Source organism: Syngnathus leptorhynchus, chromosome 13, assembly GCF_054491065.1.
Source record: "Syngnathus leptorhynchus isolate UIUO chromosome 13, UIUO_Slep, whole genome shotgun sequence".
Taxonomy (NCBI): domain Eukaryota; kingdom Metazoa; phylum Chordata; class Actinopteri; order Syngnathiformes; family Syngnathidae; genus Syngnathus; species Syngnathus leptorhynchus.
In genome coordinates this window covers 8,298,666-8,316,827 of record NC_141207.1, presented here as the reverse complement: position 1 = coordinate 8,316,827, position 18,162 = coordinate 8,298,666, and the positions used below count along the sequence as shown (strand labels likewise).

The following is an 18,162-nucleotide window of genomic DNA, read 5'->3' as shown; positions in this document are numbered from 1 at the left end:
CCAGCTGCAAAATCGTCAATGATGTACAATATTATATTATAGAGTGCTACTTTGCTTTGTATTTAAATTTGTAATTTCAGGAGGGAAAAGATTACTTGAGTTACGAGCATGACCATGGGAGAAATTAAATTCCTACTTCAAGGCAGATGAAATTTATAGTACTCTTAAAAATTTAATGCCGTACAGAAAGCAGAAAATATGACTGATTCCCAACGCAGCCTTTGGGAGCACTGTAACAGGGATTACATTATCTATTATCTATTCATCAATCAATAGTGTCTGAACAAAGATCATGAGACTCTGACACTAATCAATCAAGCAATCAATCCTTTAGTTGTCTTCATCTTATCCTAATTCAGAGACAATCACATACTTCCAACTTTAATGGGAACAATTTGGGGAGGGCCCTTTTTATTGATAGTTAGGGTTAAGCTTTATAAATAAAAGCATGCATGAATTTGGGCCAGATCAATGAACGGATATGGTGACCGACATTGTCGACATCACAAATTGACTTAAATGCACTGATTTTATTTTATTTACAAATGCTTTAAGTATTGATTACCTATGGAAGTTGCTTGAATGAATGAATGTTTTGCTGAAGAAATTATGCTTGCATAATAAAGACCAATTCGGGCAGGTTCAGAATAAATACAAAACATAAATCATAGTTATTTTAACATGAGGCTTGTTACGTAGCAATGGCGATTCCGCTACACTAGGGGGTGCTGCTTGCCACAGATACCATTTCAGCGCCTTTTGACTCACGTTTAGAATGAATGTGTGAAAGTATCTACAAAACAACTAAAAAGACTTGACTTCGCTCGATATTTGTTGTAATGACGAAAATAGTTGTTAACTTGCCACTTTATATCTTCGGGCAAACGTGTCTAAATGTATTGTAAAACCTGTTTGCATGTCACTGCGAATTTTAACCCAGTTGAAGACATGCGACACAGGAATAACGATAATGGCACGTTTTGCAGCTGTTTTGGGGTCACGGAACTTAAGAAAAAAAAAGATGTTTGTGTTATTGTATAGTGAGTTAGTTATCGACATTATTTGAAAACATGTTAATCCCTCCCGTCCATCACGGCTAATTTGAGCCAAGGATGAGGAGGGAGGCGGTCAAACTGGGCTAGCAAACCAGACGCCACATTTGAGCCAATAAGAGGTCGAGTTAGTATACTGCAGCCAATCAGAAAGCGGCGTCGGGTGCGCACTTACTTTGGACGACGGGCCTGGGGCCATGGACCGACGAGTTGTCCCCTGATCCCAAACCTTTTGCAGCCTTCTATCGACACCAACCCATTGGGTAAGCGTCTATTTGTTAAAACAAAGTAATTCTCATTTTCTTTTTTGCTACGCCAAGTTTATGTAATCGTTAAGTCAACTAAAAACTCTCGGGAGTTCGAGCTTACTTAAGGAATCGAAAAAAAACAACGCCACGTTAAACTTTTTCCCCCCTTTCGAATATGACATTTAACTCGTTTGGCTCGATGTTAAACAATGACCCAATTGGGACTTTGACGCAGCGAGGCGAATTTATGAGACAATGTTTGTGTATTTTTTTATTTTCAGTGTGACATTAACCTTTTTATATGATATTCCTTCGGTTGTTACAATCCAAATAGAACGCCACAATTAAAACATGTGTAACGTGAGTCGTGCTGGGCTGCTTAAATTCATGCTGGTAGTTAAAATGCATGTTTTTCTAACAATAGAGGTTTGATTCATTGCGAGTGTAACCGTAAAACGGATGATAGACAAAACGTGAGCCAAAAGTCCCGAATACTATCGTATAAAAACACAGAAGACTTTGACTTTTCTCAGGGTTTTGGACACTAAACATGTGTGTCTATAATTTCCTATTATGATAGTTTAAACCAAAAAATAAACCTCCAAACGCTTCACTTACTTAAAAGTAAGTACTACTTTCCGATGAGTAGTGACTCACCTACCTTTTTGAGGACAAAAGTAAAAACTAATGGCTGAAAAGCACACCTATTTGCACCAATCTGAATTTGTATGCTCTCAGTGTAGTGTCAGAACATCCTGCTCTGTGCAAGGCTTCTAATAAACAGTGTTAGTGCCAGAAAAAAATATTTTGGCATCATAGTTTAAGGTATATTTAGATCGTAAACTTTGGAAGCACCCTATCTACTTTCTTGAGATTGAAAAGGAGTACATTTGAGTACTCGTAGACATTGATTACTAATACCTGAAATGCCATCGTGTGTCGCAATTGTGATAAAATTGTTTTATCTGAACTACCCACAAAAAAAAAGAAAACACAAACTTTTCTTAAATGTAGCATAGTTTTTACTCAAATACAACAATTTTAGATTAAAAAAGGTTTTCCATTCTTTTCTCTTAGGTGCTGCTCATTTGGGCGCAGTCATGGGGGACATCGAGGGATCCTATCGGGTCCTGCAGACCCCGGGGACAAGACTGGGCGCCCAATTCAACGCAGGCATCAGCACACTGGAGCCAGGGCAGAGCCTCAGCACCAACGTGGTGGTGGTCGGAGGCACCCCTGCCGCTAAGGGTCCCGGTCGGGGGCTTCAGGTCCGCGTTCAGGGTCTGGACGAGTCCCAGGAGTTCTTCGATCTAGACGTGAGTGTTACTTGCGCCTTTCCGGCACACTGCGATAAGTCTGCTGTTAGTTAGCCGTGCACAGCAGGGCCATGTTTGACCCGGTTTGCGTGTTGGTGACAGCTGCAGTCTGGCTTTGCCACGAAAATCCTCCGTGTTATGCCGTCTTATTTACCGCCTCCACATTGTTGAAATTGGAGGCGCTTTCCTTTACGTTTGTTTTTGCTGAGGACATCGGCTCTTTTGATTAATGATTGGGTGTTTTCCTGTCTCAATCTGATGATGATTTTAGTATCTGTAAGCCCAAATTGATTTTTGCCGTGTAATGATTATCTCGAACATTATCACTGCTGACTCATGTTTACCACTCAGCTATTGAGCAATACACCCTCCTTAAAAAACAAAAAAACAAAACATCTATGTGCAAAAGAGGATATTAATTCTGGTCATAGTGTGTGTGTTTATTCAGCATTATTTGTTGTATTGTCATTCCAAAGCCGAAATTTGAAGGGAAGTGATGTGCTTTCCTGCCGGCCCGCTGTCGTCCTGCCAACTTGCTGCAGTAGCCATTCACATAGGAAGCAATAAGGAAGCCAATAGGAATGAGACTCTTTCCTGTCTTTTTAAGTCAGGCCGGTGTTAAATCACCGGCGTGAAAGAAGCATTGAAGACTCACTGATGACGTTGTGTAATTAAATACTGCGCCCTAATAAATCCCCCAAGTAGCCTCAGCAGTTTGGATTCCGTGGTGCACTGCTGAGACGGATGTTTTATAATCTAAGGCGCCATATGTTGTCTCAAACCCTGTAACTAATAGTCAAGTTAAATCAGTTCAGTTCGTGGCTTTAAACTGGCTTGAACCTCACCCATGCGTTTGGATATTTAAAAAAAAAAAAAAAAAGCTCTATATTCCCCAATACCCAAGTAGGAAAACATCTGCGTCCATATGCGAAAAACACATTTGTCATCCCAAGTGCATTACGTTTGGTAGCCATTTTGAAAGTGCCTGGCCGATGTTTATGCGGCTGCTGCAGCTTTTTGCGCAATTTGATAACAGTAGATACGCGCCGATGTCAACAACAAAGTGTGGGGGGGTGTTAAACTTCACACTCTGGCGTCCCGCTATCCCCTTACACACCGATAATGTAACGGCAGCACTAAAGCACAAACACGCAAGGGGAAAAAATAGTTGGCTGTCTGGTATCGACTTGTTGACAAACGTTCAGCCAAGATAGCATTTTGCATCCCCCATGGATTTCCCACCCCCCCGCAAACAAAAGCACGTGAGACACGCGGGGTGACGCAGTATTTTGTGTTCGGTCCAAAACGTGGTTGTCAACTGCTACCTTCAGACGTCGGGAAAGCAGAATGTATGTGTGGCCGTGACCCCCGTCCAGCGGGCTGCCAAGAAACAAGATGGCTTCTGAGTGCCTCTCTTCATTCAGCACGAGGTGTCGTGGGCCGGTCTTGTCTCTTTTGTAAAGAGGCACTGTTGAGGCAATAACGTTGTTTCCAATGTCTGCTTGACTTGCAGCAGAATATGTTCGAAATGTTTAGTTCTTGATTTGAGGACAGCTGCAGTCCTTTTTTTTTTTTTTATTCCGTGATTTTGCCCTTTTCCTGGACACGGAGAACAAGAATAGACACTAAATTGCAGTGGTGAATGTTTGAAATGGTTGTGGCCTTTCAAGCGACCGCCCGCCCTCGCACATTTTGTCATATTTGTCGGCCATGTGAACCGATTTGCTCGCCGCGCTGAAAGCAGTACGGCGTCGCCTGATTTGTGAATTCTGACAAATATGGCCGGGCTTGATTTTTTAAAAAAAAAGAAAAATCCGTAGCACCCGAGCTACCGTTCCGCGGTTTACAACCACTGGCATCAGTTGTTGTAGCAATTGATTTCTGCTTTTTTTTTTTTTTTTTTTTTTTTAAATGTATTTTAACTGACATATGCTTGCTCGGCGGTTCTGGCGCTGAGGCCCCTCCCGCCCGGCGGCGCAGGAGAAAGACGGGCCTTGTGGTGACCGAAACACAGGCTCCTTTGATGCGGGCGCGCAGCCTTGCCCCTCCAGTGGGCCTTCACTCACATGCGGAGCCTGGCCGCGTACAGACGGCGCTGCATTCATTAGATGTGGATGGGCTCCGCTTTTAGGCAAACAGGCACATAAATAGCAACGTTGACAACCGCAAGGAAGGGGAGTCCAAAGTTTGAGCTTGCAGCCAGGGGGGGAGGCGGACGGAAGCGACGTTTGGGTCAGGAATTTTAACCGCAGGGATAGAGAGCGCTACGGCGATGTTGTGGATTATGCAACGGGTTTAACGATTATCATAACTAACTGCTGCTTTTAATGTGTCAAAGGAAGACTAAGGAGACGTGAAGAGTTATTTCCTCGGTGACAGTTTTTCTTTCTTTCGTGTGGATTAGATTCATCGGTTGATGGTGTTAAATGTGTGTGTTTATATAAAAGTTATCTTAATGCTAACACATATTTATAACACATACCGGCTAACAATGTTATGGATTAATGAGACATAATTGATTTGATTTCCAAGAATGAATTAAATTAGTTTCGTAAATCATGACTGTATTTTCTTTCCCCCCATTTAATTACATTTTTTGGAAATGGCATATTTAATACTGATTGTTTAACACTCATTAGACTGTGCAAACAATGTCAAAGATGGCCCTCGCTAAAGTTGTACCTAATCCAGGTTACGCAGGTGCACTGAGTAGACTAACACGATAATCCCGATTACCGCGTATTCTCACACATGTCCTCAACACCTCCGTATGGAAAATAAATGTTGTCTTAGCTCGCTAACGGTAGCCGGGTATTTGTCGTAAACACTTGGTGAGCCCACTGAGTTGTCGATTAGAAGTTCCACCCTGGATTGAAGACGCAATCTAGACATGGTATCTCCTGATTTTAACAGCTGCTTTGTCCTAATCCGTGGTCGCCACTTTCTCCGAACGTGATTGCGTGACCCGCTAACCCGCTTTAGCGCTCGACTTCTGAGACACGCCGCTCGCTAGCCAGCACATCACTCCGTTGCCGATTTGCATAGCCCACATTTCATGACATTTGGGTCTATCTTTGCGTTCATGAAAGCGGGACAAACATCGACGGACACCGGATTACATGACATCGTCCCTCTGTGAATTTTGCAAAATGTTGTAACGCGAGACAAAACACCTCCGGATCGCAAGACTTCTGGATTGTGAATTGAGTCAAATGATTTGTGGAAAATATGTGATGGCAGATTTTATTCTTTGGTTTTCGGACGGACTGAAATGAGACACGGTAGACTCATGGAAGAATGAGTTTTACAACGCGTATGAGCTGTTGCGAGCTGAAATCATTTGTCTTTCTTTTTTTTCTTTTTCTTTTTTCCCCCTCTTCCTCTAAGTGGGTGTGCTCCACAACATCTCAAGTTGACTCGCGCTACTTTTACCAATGTGGGCCAGTTCCTTTTTAAAAAGTTTTCCCCTTTTAAAAATACTATTTTACATTACAACCAGATGTTTGAGCCTATAATTTTGCCCGCTACATGTCCAAACCTCAAGTGACGTGTGTGCTGAGTACGTAGTAATTAGTTAGTTGGCCCAGAGAAAATAAACCCAGAAGAAGTCTGCCAGGAGCCACACTTGGCCACACTTCTCGCTCTCGTCGATGGGAACGCACCGCCATTTGCCGTTATTTGTTGTCGGGATATAATATGAAAAAAAAATGACGCTTTAATAATTGCTATATAAATCCTTTTGGTCTCTGTAGAGCCCGACCACCCAAACAAGTAAATAAATGACTGAAAAACATGTTCAGAATTTTTCTGGATGATGTCATGACCCAGATATTTTTATTCTAGCCACACGGTTTCTCTGCCTACAAATTGGCAGAGCAACTTTGAACTTCAAGCAAGAGTTCAGACCTCCGCTAAGGCTCGTCACCAAATTATCTTTTACAGCGTGGAGTGTTCCGAGGTGTGAGATATCTTTTGCACACCACATCTCGTCAGATCGTCCGTGTTCTATTGGGTTTAAGCCTGATTTAGGCACTTTGAAAACTATTCTTCCAATGAGGCCATTGTTGATTTTGGATGAATGCTGGTTATGCAAACTCTTCATCAGATATGTCGAAGTTTTGTTTTTTTTTCTCGTTTTTTTTTATTGCTGTTGACACTGGGATGAGATTATTACTAATAATATTTGTTTTCTTTTTTTTTTGGTGTCGTTCTTTCAGCCGAGAGCTTTAGGGCAGGATCTTCTCTCGGAGGTGTTTCTCCGAGGCAACCTCATTGAGAGTGATTACTTTGGGCTGGAGTTTCAGAACATGCAGATGAGCTGGGTGTGTAGATACACACGCGCACACACACACACACACACACACACACACACACACACTGAACAAACTGTCAAAGGCTTCCAAATTTTGACAGCTCGCCAATGACAAGAAGTATTGTTTAAAAAAAAAAGAAATTTGAGTCAAAATTCACGGCGGCATGTATCCCAATACTTTTGCCTGGCCGATGGTGATTTAAAAGTCAACTGTCTGTTTGTGTCCATTCAGCTTTGGCTGGAGCCCACCAAGCTCATTGTGAAGCAAGTCAGAAGTAAGTTCGAATAACATTAATATGAATTTAATAAGAGAGGATACGGTGTGTCATCTAATGTTTTGTTTTTGTTTTTCAGGACCGGCAAATTCTCTGTTTAGACTGGCTGTGAAATTCTTCCCCCCAGACCCCGGTCAGCTGCAGGAGGAGTTCACCAGGTCCTAAATTACAAACTCACAAATCACAACAATAAACCAGCCAACTCTGGACTTAACTTTGCATTGTACACACAATCTGACTCTGCTTATTTTGACACTAAACATGCTTTTCATTATCCCCCTCTCTCTCTCACTTTTTTTTTTTTTTGTAGGTACTTGTTCTCCCTGCAGATGAAAAGGGATTTGATGGAGGGACGCTTGATCTGCACAGAAAACACCGGAGCCCTCATCGCCTCTCACCTCGTCCAATGTACACTAAAAAACATTTGGTTACGGTTATGTCATCCAAGTCGAGAATGCAATTTCTGGAGGAATTCAATGTAGCGAACACAAGAAATGGAATAATCCCTCCCGCCTTTCATCCCCAGCCGAGATCGGCGACTACGACGCGGCCGCCGACCGAGACTTCCTGATGAATAATGAGCTGTTGCCGTACCAAGAGAAGGTCCTGGAGGCCATTGTGGACTTCCACCGCAGGCACTTGTAAGTCTATTGCCTTTATCATTTGTATTCCATATGCATTTTTGTTTATATTGTACTGTATGCTTTCTATTTAAAAATCTCAAATGGTTTACTTTATTTGGATTTATATTTAATTAAAAAAAAATATTAGCAAAAATATTTTTTCTATGGTTATTTTTGTTTTTACTTTGAGGGACTTTTTGGCGTCTCCATTCTCCTCCAACAGTGTCTTTTCAACACTGCACTAGTTTACTAATCTCTTCCCTCGCTTGCCAAAATTGGAAGTACAAGCAGCCTAATCCCCCCCCCCCCCCCCCATCCTCCTCCGTCTCTCTCTCCGTCCTCGCTCTATTAGCCTTAAGGCCAGTAGGGCAGCAGGGGAGGGCGCTAAGGAGATTTAACCGCTTAACGGATCACCCAAAATTAGAATGTGGTGATGATTGGACAGATATGTCCGCCTAACATGCTTTGTAATCTTTATTTTTATTCAAATTGTTTGTAGTTCCTCGTATCTCATGTGAAAGTCGGGATAGGCTAGGTTAGCGTAGCTTTAAAGATAAAAAGTGGCTCAGGGATTGAGCTTTGCAGAACTCCATTTATTATTGTCTAGTTTGATGAGTGCAGGTGTGTTTTTGACCCCATTCAGTGGCCAGACTCCCGCCGAATCGGACTTCCAAATCTTAGAGATTGCACGCAAGTTGGAGATGTACGGCGTGCGCTTCCACCCGGCGGCCGACCGGGAAGGTACCAAGATTAACCTGGCCGTGGCTCACATGGGCCTCCAGGTCTTTCAGGTGATTTTCCGTTCGCTCACGTGCGCTTCGGTTCCAGTGACAATCCTGCCTGAATACAGCCGGGTTTGTTTTTCAGGGCCACACCAAAATCAACACCTTCAATTGGTCCAAGATTCGCAAGCTGAGCTTCAAGAGGAAGCGCTTTCTGATCAAACTCCACCCGGAAGTTCACGTACGTCTAAAAACATATCGGTGACTGATCTCAGGTCAGATGTGATACACGCGGTTTCTCTCGTGGTACCAGGGCCCACATCAAGACACTCTGGAGTTCATGATGGGCAGCAGGGACCAGTGCAAGGTCTTCTGGAAGATCTGCGTGGAGTATCACTCCTTTTTCCGTCTCTTTGACCAACCCCAACCAAAACCCAAGACCGTACTTTTCACCAGAGGCTCTTCTTTCCGATACAGGTGTGCTTGGTTTAGTTTTGGAATTCTACCTCCCTATTTTCATTGATACGCTGATAAAGACTTTGGCAAACAGTGTTTTCAAGTGACTGATGGGTTCGTTTGTGCTTTTCAGCGGGCGCACGCAGAAGCAGCTTGTGGAGTACGTGAGGGAAAACGGAGCCAAGAGGACACCGTATCAGAGGTGTGTGTTGATTTTGAAACGGACCAGTCTGTTTACTTTTCTCTCGGTCGCAACGTCTTAACGATACCTCCATTCGGCAGGAGGAACAGTCGAGTACAAACGTCGTCTCGCTCTCTTACCATAGATGTGCCAAAACAGGTCAGTCGCGGTTTTTAACTTTTCAATGAGCTCCAAAGTACTACAGTATTGAAGCTTCTGGTAACAAGAAGGAAAATTGAAATTGCTCTCCAAAAATGAACTTTATCTTCATTACGCTCTTGTGTTGCGGTTGCCAGAGCTTGTCGTTGAACGAGCGTCTCCGGACGCCGTGCTCGCCTCCCTCGTCCTCGCTGTCCTTCCACTCGCCGCACGTGACCACCGGGGTCAGCCCGCGCAAAGACCACCACCCGGCTCAGCGGCAGCAGCAGCAGCAGCAGCCATCTTCACCCGCCATGCCGTCCTCGCCGGCGTCCCCTCAGCAGCCGCCTCACATCCCCCCGAAGGAAGAAGTCGTGAATGGCGCCAACTCCCCGACTCACTGCTCTTTCCCAGGTGCTCCCACCTCCGCTCATCTCAGCCCCGCGTTTACGTGTGTCGAAGGTGGCGGCCTGCAGTTGCAGGCGCCCCAAAACGAGGCTAGTAAGTCTTTTGGAAGGAGGTCAGGCAGGCAGGGAGTTTTCACACCCGAGGCTTTCGAGGCCGAGCTTTTGCGCACCAAACAAATGTTCTCGCCGCTGCGGGTCACCGAGGAGTTTATCGACGACGACCCCACGCAAATGTCCTTCTACGGGGGCGGGGTGGAGGCCTACCCTTACGGGCACGGTGACAACGCGGAGCAGTTTGACTGCGAGTCGGCTAAGAGCGGGCTCTTCGGTATGGAAGACCTGAGCGGCAGCGTCAACCTCATCCCCGACAGCGTGGTGGGTCATTCCGAGACCAGCTCCTTGCTCAACAACCGTTCCGAGTGCAGCTCCCTGGACAACCTGGGGCTCAGCTCCGCCGGCGAGTCCATGTCGGCCGTTCCCGACTCGGCTTCCTCTTTGCGCCTTCCCGGCTCCGACGTCCAGTCGGAAGCCAGCTCCATGGTCAACTTCCCGGCGTGCTCGGTGCGCTCCGAGAGCAGCTCGGCCATGCAGTTCAGCGACTTGGTAGAGCAGCTGGAGCAGCTCAGCTACCCGCCCACCGCCACGGAAGGCTCCGGGAACGGCAGCTCCGATTCCGATTCGGACTGGGGCTCCGATAGCGTCCTTCCGCCGGAGCAGAATCTGTTTTACAGCAGCTCGCTCACCGGGAATGCCGGGATTGAGAACTTTCTCCTTCAGTGCCATAACCTGCAGGCCTTGGCCCTCGCAGACCCTCCTGGACCAACGCACATTTAGTTGAAATCCAACCAAAGCTGGGTCACTTTGACCATTGGGCTACACAAAAACCTTCTTTTGGAGACCAGATTCAGGACTTTTAGTAGTCCGTGGAACTGTTTAGAGTCCAATCCAGCATCCCTCCAAGCTTCAGTTCTACCAATGTCCCCCCCTAAAGGTTCTAGGGTTACGTTTGCTGAAGGCACTCGCAGTCCCAATCAGATGACACAAATTTTGAGGCTCTTTAATTGAGAACCTAAGAAAAATGTTGTCACTGTAAAGTGACAGTAAACAATGTTTTGGGCTGAAAAGCTGCATTTCCACCCAAGGTCACTTTTATCCTTGACCCTTGTCCACTCATTTCTGGAAGATTCCAGTCAAATACCCCAACGGTTCCTGGAACTTTGCAAAGTCCTATCCCTCGAAGAAGAGTCCTCTTTTGGCCTGGAAGTAAACTCAGACAAACGTCCGGTAAAACGTTTCTTTTTGTTTTAAACTAAAGTAACATTTACATTGTTACACATCTGCAGCACTTCTTCGTAACTACTTCATCCTTGGAATGAAAATAGGCTCCGCAAATTGTTGCTCCTCTGGCCACATTCAGGAATTGCAAAAAAAAAAAAAAAAGGCCATGTTGCTTAAGTTTCTATTCTACTTCATGTTGCTAGCATCACATAATCTGTACTTCATTTACCTTGGTGGCCAACAGCTTCTTTCTGCACTGAAGCAACATGGCTATGCCTTTTTAACAAAGCAGGCTTGCGCAAATGAATAGAATTTTTATTATTTTTATTTTTTTTTGTGCAACAGTGAATCAAGAGGCGGCGTTTTACACTTCTCAGACACTTCAAGAGTATTAATAGATTTGTTGTTAGGTATTTTGTGCACTTTAAAAAGGTTCATGTGTTCAAATAACAGCCGGCGTGGAGAATAGTAACAATTTGTGGGCGGGGATTTTAAATCTGCGAGAGTAGCGGATGACTTTCTGCCCATCAGTGACCATAAAGCCATAGTAGCAAACGAATTGTATCATTTAGTTGTATTAAGTTCATTCTGTTTCCTTTTTCAATCACTTTTTGGTTCTTTTATCACAAACAAAAAGAACCAAAAAGTGAATTGTATCATTGCAAAGCAGTTGCCATTGAAGTTTTGTTTTAGTCTTATTCTGTCCACGTCTTCACACGTGCAAGAAACTCTTACTGCATGTGTTTGTTTTTAAAATGCGTGGCTAAATATTGTCACTCGTTGCGGTTTGTAAATCCTGATCACGAGGCATCCTCGGTGCTTCTCGGTTGAGTCTTAGGGTGGAGTCGGAAGTAATTGCATTGATCCTTTGCTGACACCTGCAGGTTAAAGCGGCTGTTGTTGGAGTTGTGTTTGGGTGAATGTTGACCACTGCTTCATTTTTAGTGCATTGAAGACGAATATGGGCTGCCGATGAGCCATTTTGTCCCTGGTGAATGTAGCCGCTTAGAAGACTCGTTGCAGGTTTAATTTGCGCCACGTGTAAAAGTCCGTCGCTGAAGTAACATCAACCGTATGCCTCCTTCTAAATGAACACCTAATTTAAACAAGTGCTTGGTAATCTTCAATTGATGAAATATACATTTGGGTATATTTTTGTCTTTCCGAAGGTCCGTTTTTTATTTTTTGCATGTACAGCTCTTGCGTTTCTGTGCCTTCCGAGCACTTTTTTGGTCTCAGGTGTACGTTTCAGGTTTTTTTTTTTTTTTTTTCTTACACCATAGGGTATATCTTAGCCATATTATAACGTTGACGTCATAATTATTTCTACTTCTTTAAATTCACCAGCACTTACTTAGACGTCCGTTCGTCACCGCAACACATGTCTATTTTCAATGTTTTGTATGTTTCTCTCAAAAAGAATAAAGACAAGTACCACACACGTTGGACTTAAACATTCTTTTTGGAGATGGAAAAAAAACACTTCTTTCCAACTTCTTCCTATTGGGAGTTAAAAACAAGCAAACATGCGTTTCGTTTGCAGTTAGACAGCAACAGGATTGACTGGATCTTAATTATGTGTTCTTTTATTTGGATAAGCTGTAGCCAAAGTCATTCCAAAGAAAAGCTGCCCCTCCCTCCCTCTCTCTCTTTCTCCCTCCTGCCTACTGCAGGCCGGTTGTAGATAAACTATAAACAACTCCACGCCCTCCAGACGGACCACATTCCTGATTAGCCGCAAGCAATTGTTTCCGGGTCACAGAGAGACTTTTTTTCTTTCTCTTCCCTTTCGCCTTGTTCCACTCCCACCCCCCTTTTTTATTTTTTTTCTTCCCCCGTTATTTTCTTTCTGTGTGCTGTATTTAGACAAGTGGAAGAGCAGCTGTGTGCTGACCTAAGAGGAGACTGCAGGATGATGTTAGTAATGCCGCACTTTTTGTTGTGGTTTGATTTCAAGTCTGAATCATCCGATCTTCTCGCAGAGGCTTGTCCAAACAATAGAGAGGGGAGAAAATGTGGGAAACATTAGCCACTTTTTTATTGACCACAAGAATTTAAAGGAGGAACTTTTGAAGAACTGTTTGCTCAGCAGAAACTGTTGTCTACTCACACACTAAAAAAAACAAAACGTATTAATTGTAATCCATTTTTTTTCTTTTCAAAGAAATTCCTACAGCAAATGTGCTTTTGCCCTTTGACACCTATATCCTAATGGTTGTGTGCAGACATGCCGTTGGACAGCCCCCGTCTGTTCCCCTTGGACGCCGCCGGCCCACTTAGCCTGTCGCCCTCCTTCCAGATGTCCACACTCAGCTTACCTGGCCAGGCCGCCACCAACAACGTCTCCTCGCCTATGCAAAGCCCCGTCCTGAGCGAGGTGGGCAGCAATGCCAGACTAGAGGAGGAGGAGGAGGGCAGGAGGAAGGTATACGCCCCCCCCCCCCCCCCACCACCACCACCACCTTGCCTCACAGTACACCCCACCCCCTCCCAATTTATTAAACTTTTGTAAAATAGAGGCTGTTAACTCTTTGACCTCATCTCAAAATGTACCTTTTTTTTTTAAGGCGTTCTTAAAGGTTCCACTGTTGTAGCTGCAGCAAAGCTGTTCATGTTTTCTGGAGATTTTTTGGAAATATGATCTTATTTGCTTCTCAGAGGTATCCCGCTGACAAGGCCTACTTCATTGCCAAAGAGATTTTGACCACGGAGAGAACCTACTTGAAGGACTTGGAAGTCATCACTGTGGTGAGTAGGTGATCTGGCCTTAAAGTAAAATCTGAAAATGTTCCCCCTAAAATGTATACATTTAATTTTTGGTCTAAAGAAAAAACACTACAAAATTCTCATTAGACTTTTTTAATATGGTCCTTCTCTCTTTCCTCACAGTGGTTCCGCAGTGCAGTGATCAAGGAGAACGCCATGCCGGACGGCCTGATGACGCTGCTCTTCTCCAACATCGATCCTATTTACGAGTTCCACCGCGGCTTCCTCGAGGAGCTGGATCAGCGGCTGGCTCTCTGGTGGGTGTCAGAAACTAACTAGCAAAAAAAGTTGCCTTATTAAGGAGTGATGTCATCTGGGCGTTGTCAAGAGGTTTGCCTTTGTGAAATGAAGACAAAAGGTTTTTGTTTTTTTTCGGGGGGGGGCTGGTTGTTTCCCTGCAGGGAAGGCCGCTCAAATGCTCACGTCAAAGGCGACTACCAGAGGATCGGTGATGTGATGCTGAAGAATATGTCCGCTCTTAAGGTGAGAGTCATTCAATTTACTGCTGCCACATTTTATGGACATTATTTTTTTTTTTCCCCCCACCTCAACTGCCACCTCCAGGGCTTCAGCAGCTACCTGCGGAAGCACGACGAAGTATTAACAGAACTGGAGAAGGCCAGCAAGCGGCTGAAGAAGCTGGAGACGGTCTACAAGGAGTTTGAACTGCAGAAGGTGTGTTACCTGCCACTCAACACCTTCCTGCTCAAGCCCATCCAGCGCCTCATGCACTACAAGCTCATCCTGGAGCGCCTGTGCAAGCACTACGGGTCCGCCCACCGACACCACACCGACTGCAAAGGTGAGGCGACGTACGAGAAAATGGCACTCCATAAAAACACATGATGAAATTGAATTAAAAACAATTGTGTGCAGAGGCTCTGAAGGAGGTGGCAGAGATCACGGCACAACTTCAGAGCAGCCTCATCCGCCTGGAGAACTTCCAGAAACTCACTGAGCTGCAGCGGGACCTCATCGGGATCGACAACTTGACGGCACCCGGGAGGGTGAGTTGGCCTTTTAAATTGAGGTTTCACATTTAGTGCAGTGTCTTATTGTGTCCGCAAGAGGGCGCCAAATAAAGTGCTCTCCCTACCTTTCTCTCTGTGAAGGAGTTCATACGGGAAGGCTGCCTGTACAAGCTGACTAAGAAGGGACTGCAGCAAAGAATGTTCTTCCTGGTGAGGAGGAGATATCGACGATTAAATTAATCACGTGTCAATAACCTTCAAAAACATTTAGTGAGTCACTTGGAGTGATTGTGAAAGCATTTGTCTTCGTTTGTCTTAAAGACTGTTTTACACTGCCTCCTGGTGGCCAAGTTGCTCACACCTAAAAGAGCATGCAAAGGGTTGAATTCTTAACATTCTATGTATGGAGAGTTATTTCCCAGAGAGTTATTTATTTATTTATTTATTTATTTATTTATTTTTTGCCATCTGTCAGTTCTCAGACATGCTCCTCTACACCAGCAAAGGCGTCACGGCAACCAACCAGTTCAAAGTGCACGGACAGCTGCCCCTCCATGGCATGATTGTGAGTATTTCATTTTAAAAAAAAAAAAAAAAGGGGGGGGGGGGATCGAAGGAAGGTGTGAATGGCGGGTTCGTGTTAACCTTTACGTGTCTTTGCTTTTAAACACCGGACGCAGCTCATAATTCTGGACGCTCCGGTAAGTCTGATGAGCTGGACATCAGCTCACTTGGGCACCCGATAAACTTTGTCTTTCCATATTTGTCCTCAGCTCAGTTCCTCACTTAATAGTCGAGAGCTCACAATAATCAATCCTGTCTTGGCTGTGTGACTTTTGTTTCGACAGGTGGAGGAGAGTGAGAAGGAATGGGCGGTGCCTCACTGCTTCACCATCTACTCGGCAAACAGGACCATCGTGGTGGCAGCCAGGTCGGCGGCATCACCTGCTATCTCTCCGTGACATCACTTCCTCTCGGTCTCGCGCGCAAATCCATCCATGTTTTGTTTTGTGTTCACGCAGCTCCAAAGTGGAGATGAACAAATGGATCGAAGATCTCAACATGGCCATCGACTCAGCAAAGAAGTCTCAGGAGAAGCCCAGCGTCTTCTTGGACGGAGGCCTCGCCGATCACTCCAATCGTAAGAAAGGGAATGAGTCATGTGACCTGGAGATGGGACATTTTATTAGAACACCGGCCGAAACGGCTCAGGATTACAAATTATGATATTGTTAGTCTTTGACATGAATTTCTTTAAAATAAGTAATTGATGACATTATGCAGGTGTACCTAATGAAGTGTCCCATCAGCATGTTAGCTCCCCCCATCCTACCTCCTTCCAACCCTCCCTCGCTCCTCGCTTCCTTTGCGGCCTCAGGCTCTTCGGACGAGGTTTCTCTGGAGCAGGAGTCCGAAGACGACATGAACTCGTCGCACACGTCTCTGGACAAGCAGACCCACCACCGCGCCAACACCACCATGCACGTGTGCTGGCACCGCAACACCAGCGTGTCCATGTCAGACCACAGCCTGGCTGTGGAGGTACGGCCACCTCCGGAGCCCCACCACCTGGCGTCAGATGCCAGGCGTGAACGTTTTTTTTTCCATATGTCGCCAAATCAGGCTCGCCCATGTTCTGATGGATGACGTCTCTTCTGTTCTAATGCTTCCACTTTGTTTCTTGCGTAAAATGTAACACACTAACTCCTCCTCCTCTCCATTGTAGCACGCCATTTTGTCCTCTCCCGTATAATTCCTCATCTCCAATGTGACATGAAATTTCTCATCTTTTCTCGTATCATCCATACTTCCTCTCCCTGTCCAATGGAACATTCCAACTCTTCCTCTAGCACTTCTATGTAACACATTACCACTTTTACTAACACTTCTTCCTCTCCTTTTTTTATTCCCCCCTCCCCTTTCTTCTTCCCAAACCGTCGTGTTAAGTTTCCCCCGCCGCGTCGCCCGAACTGCCTCCTCGCTACCTTTTGGGTCAGGGCCAGAGACCAAACACAATCACACACGTTTGCTGGTATCGCAACCAGAACCTCTCGCTCACAGATTACCTGCGAATGAACCAGGTGACCGACTTCTAGATAGCCGTGCAGTTTAAACACTGAGCTGTAAATTGTGGCTTAAAGTGATTATAGGTTGATTAGTTGCTAGCTAGCTAGCTTCACGCTGTAGTGGAAGGAATGGGCCACCAAAAAAAAATGAAATGGTTGCTCATGTGGCTACAAATATTTCATTTGCAGAACCAGCTATCGGGGTACCTCCTGAGGAAATTTAAGAACAGCAACGGCTGGCAGAAACTCTGGGTGGTTTTCACCAACTTCTGCTTGTTCTTCTATAAGACACACCAGGTTTGGATGCACGCACAGACACATTTTGGAATCTTTTTTTTTTTCTTTTTCCCAAACTGTGTGTTTTTAATTCGTGTCTAATATTGAATATTTTTTTGACTCCAATTTTGTCGCTATGAATACTTGTGTGGTTGCGCTCAGGACGACTTCCCGCTGGCGAGCCTGCCACTGCTGGGTTACACGGTGAGCACGCCAGAGGAGGCGGACGCCATCCACAAGGATTACGTCTTCAAGCTGCAGTTCAAATCCCACGTCTACTTTTTCCGGGCCGAGAGCGAGTACACCTTTGAGAGGCCAGTAACTCGTTTCCTCACCCGGATCGGATTGCCAATTTTCTTTTTCTTTTATATATCAATTCAAACGTTTCAAGCACTGCCCCACTAACAGCTCTGCGTTCCACTTCCAGGTGGATGGAGGTGATCAAGAGCGCAGCTAGCGCCACGGGCCGTGTGAGCTTGCTGGTCCCCGCCAAAGGAGACGGCGAAGAAGACCTCTCCACCAAGATGAACGGAAGCTGACGTGGAGGAGTCCACGTCCGCATGCCTCCTTTCATTAACCACCTTAACATTGATTTCTGCCCGGAGGCTCTTTTCAAGTTTTACAGGACCAACATAGCAAAAAGAGGGTGTAGGCAGGTCTAATGTTGAAGGAGCCAAGGCGTGAAGATGACGACGACGACGATGAGGAAAGTTCCTGAAAGTGTACACGAAAGACTTGAGTGCTGCTGTTCGTGCTGGCGTTGAATCAGTATTTGTTATTAACCAAGGCTGGTCCCTACTAAGATGGATGTTCTTAAACCATTCATGCCATTTTTGTGTTGTCTATAACAAGAGAGGCCCGTCTTTAGTGTCTGTCACATGGCGCTAAGGTCTAGTCATCTATTTATTGTGTAGTGTGCGTGCGTGCCTGTTTAGTTTTATCATTGATTTCTTTTTAAAACGCTGTCAAATAAAAACGATCATTTCAGACTACACCATTGACCTGTGCATCCATTTTATTTTTTTATTTTATTTTTTTTTACAGACTGATAAATAAATAAGTAAATAAATAATGT

General features: G+C 44.9%; 1 protein-coding gene across 1 annotated transcript; it reads left to right on the top strand.

Moving 5' to 3' along the window:
* The first annotated feature begins 1,164 nt into the window (after positions 1–1,164).
* farp2 (FERM, RhoGEF and pleckstrin domain protein 2) lies at positions 1,165–18,085 on the top strand. Its single transcript, XM_085927796.1, has 27 exons — positions 1,165–1,315; positions 2,378–2,616; positions 6,834–6,938; positions 7,161–7,203; positions 7,283–7,361; positions 7,514–7,611; positions 7,730–7,844; positions 8,470–8,617; positions 8,694–8,789; positions 8,862–9,025; positions 9,138–9,206; positions 9,287–9,344; positions 9,482–9,737; positions 13,234–13,433; positions 13,667–13,756; positions 13,898–14,031; positions 14,176–14,257; positions 14,339–14,576; positions 14,651–14,781; positions 14,887–14,955; positions 15,221–15,310; positions 15,594–15,676; positions 15,768–15,886; positions 16,124–16,287; positions 17,001–17,108; positions 17,250–17,401; positions 17,515–18,085. The coding sequence occupies exons 2-27, from the start codon at positions 2,401–2,403 to the stop codon at positions 17,624–17,626; spliced, it is 3,219 nt and encodes a 1,072-aa protein (XP_085783922.1). The 5' UTR covers positions 1,165–1,315; positions 2,378–2,400; the 3' UTR covers positions 17,627–18,085.
* The last annotated feature ends 77 nt before the right edge of the window (positions 18,086–18,162 follow it).

Bases quoted from the DNA above. Each gene is read 5' to 3' on its own strand.
- farp2 (XM_085927796.1), top strand. From the start codon at position 2,401: ATGGGGGACATCGAGGGATCCTATCGGGTCCTGCAGACCCCGGGGACA. The intron at 17,109-17,249 runs GTTTGGATGCAC...GGTTGCGCTCAG, and splicing joins TCTTCTATAAGACACACCAG to GACGACTTCCCGCTGGCGAG. The intron at 17,402-17,514 runs GCCAGTAACTCG...TTCCACTTCCAG, and splicing joins AGCGAGTACACCTTTGAGAG to GTGGATGGAGGTGATCAAGA.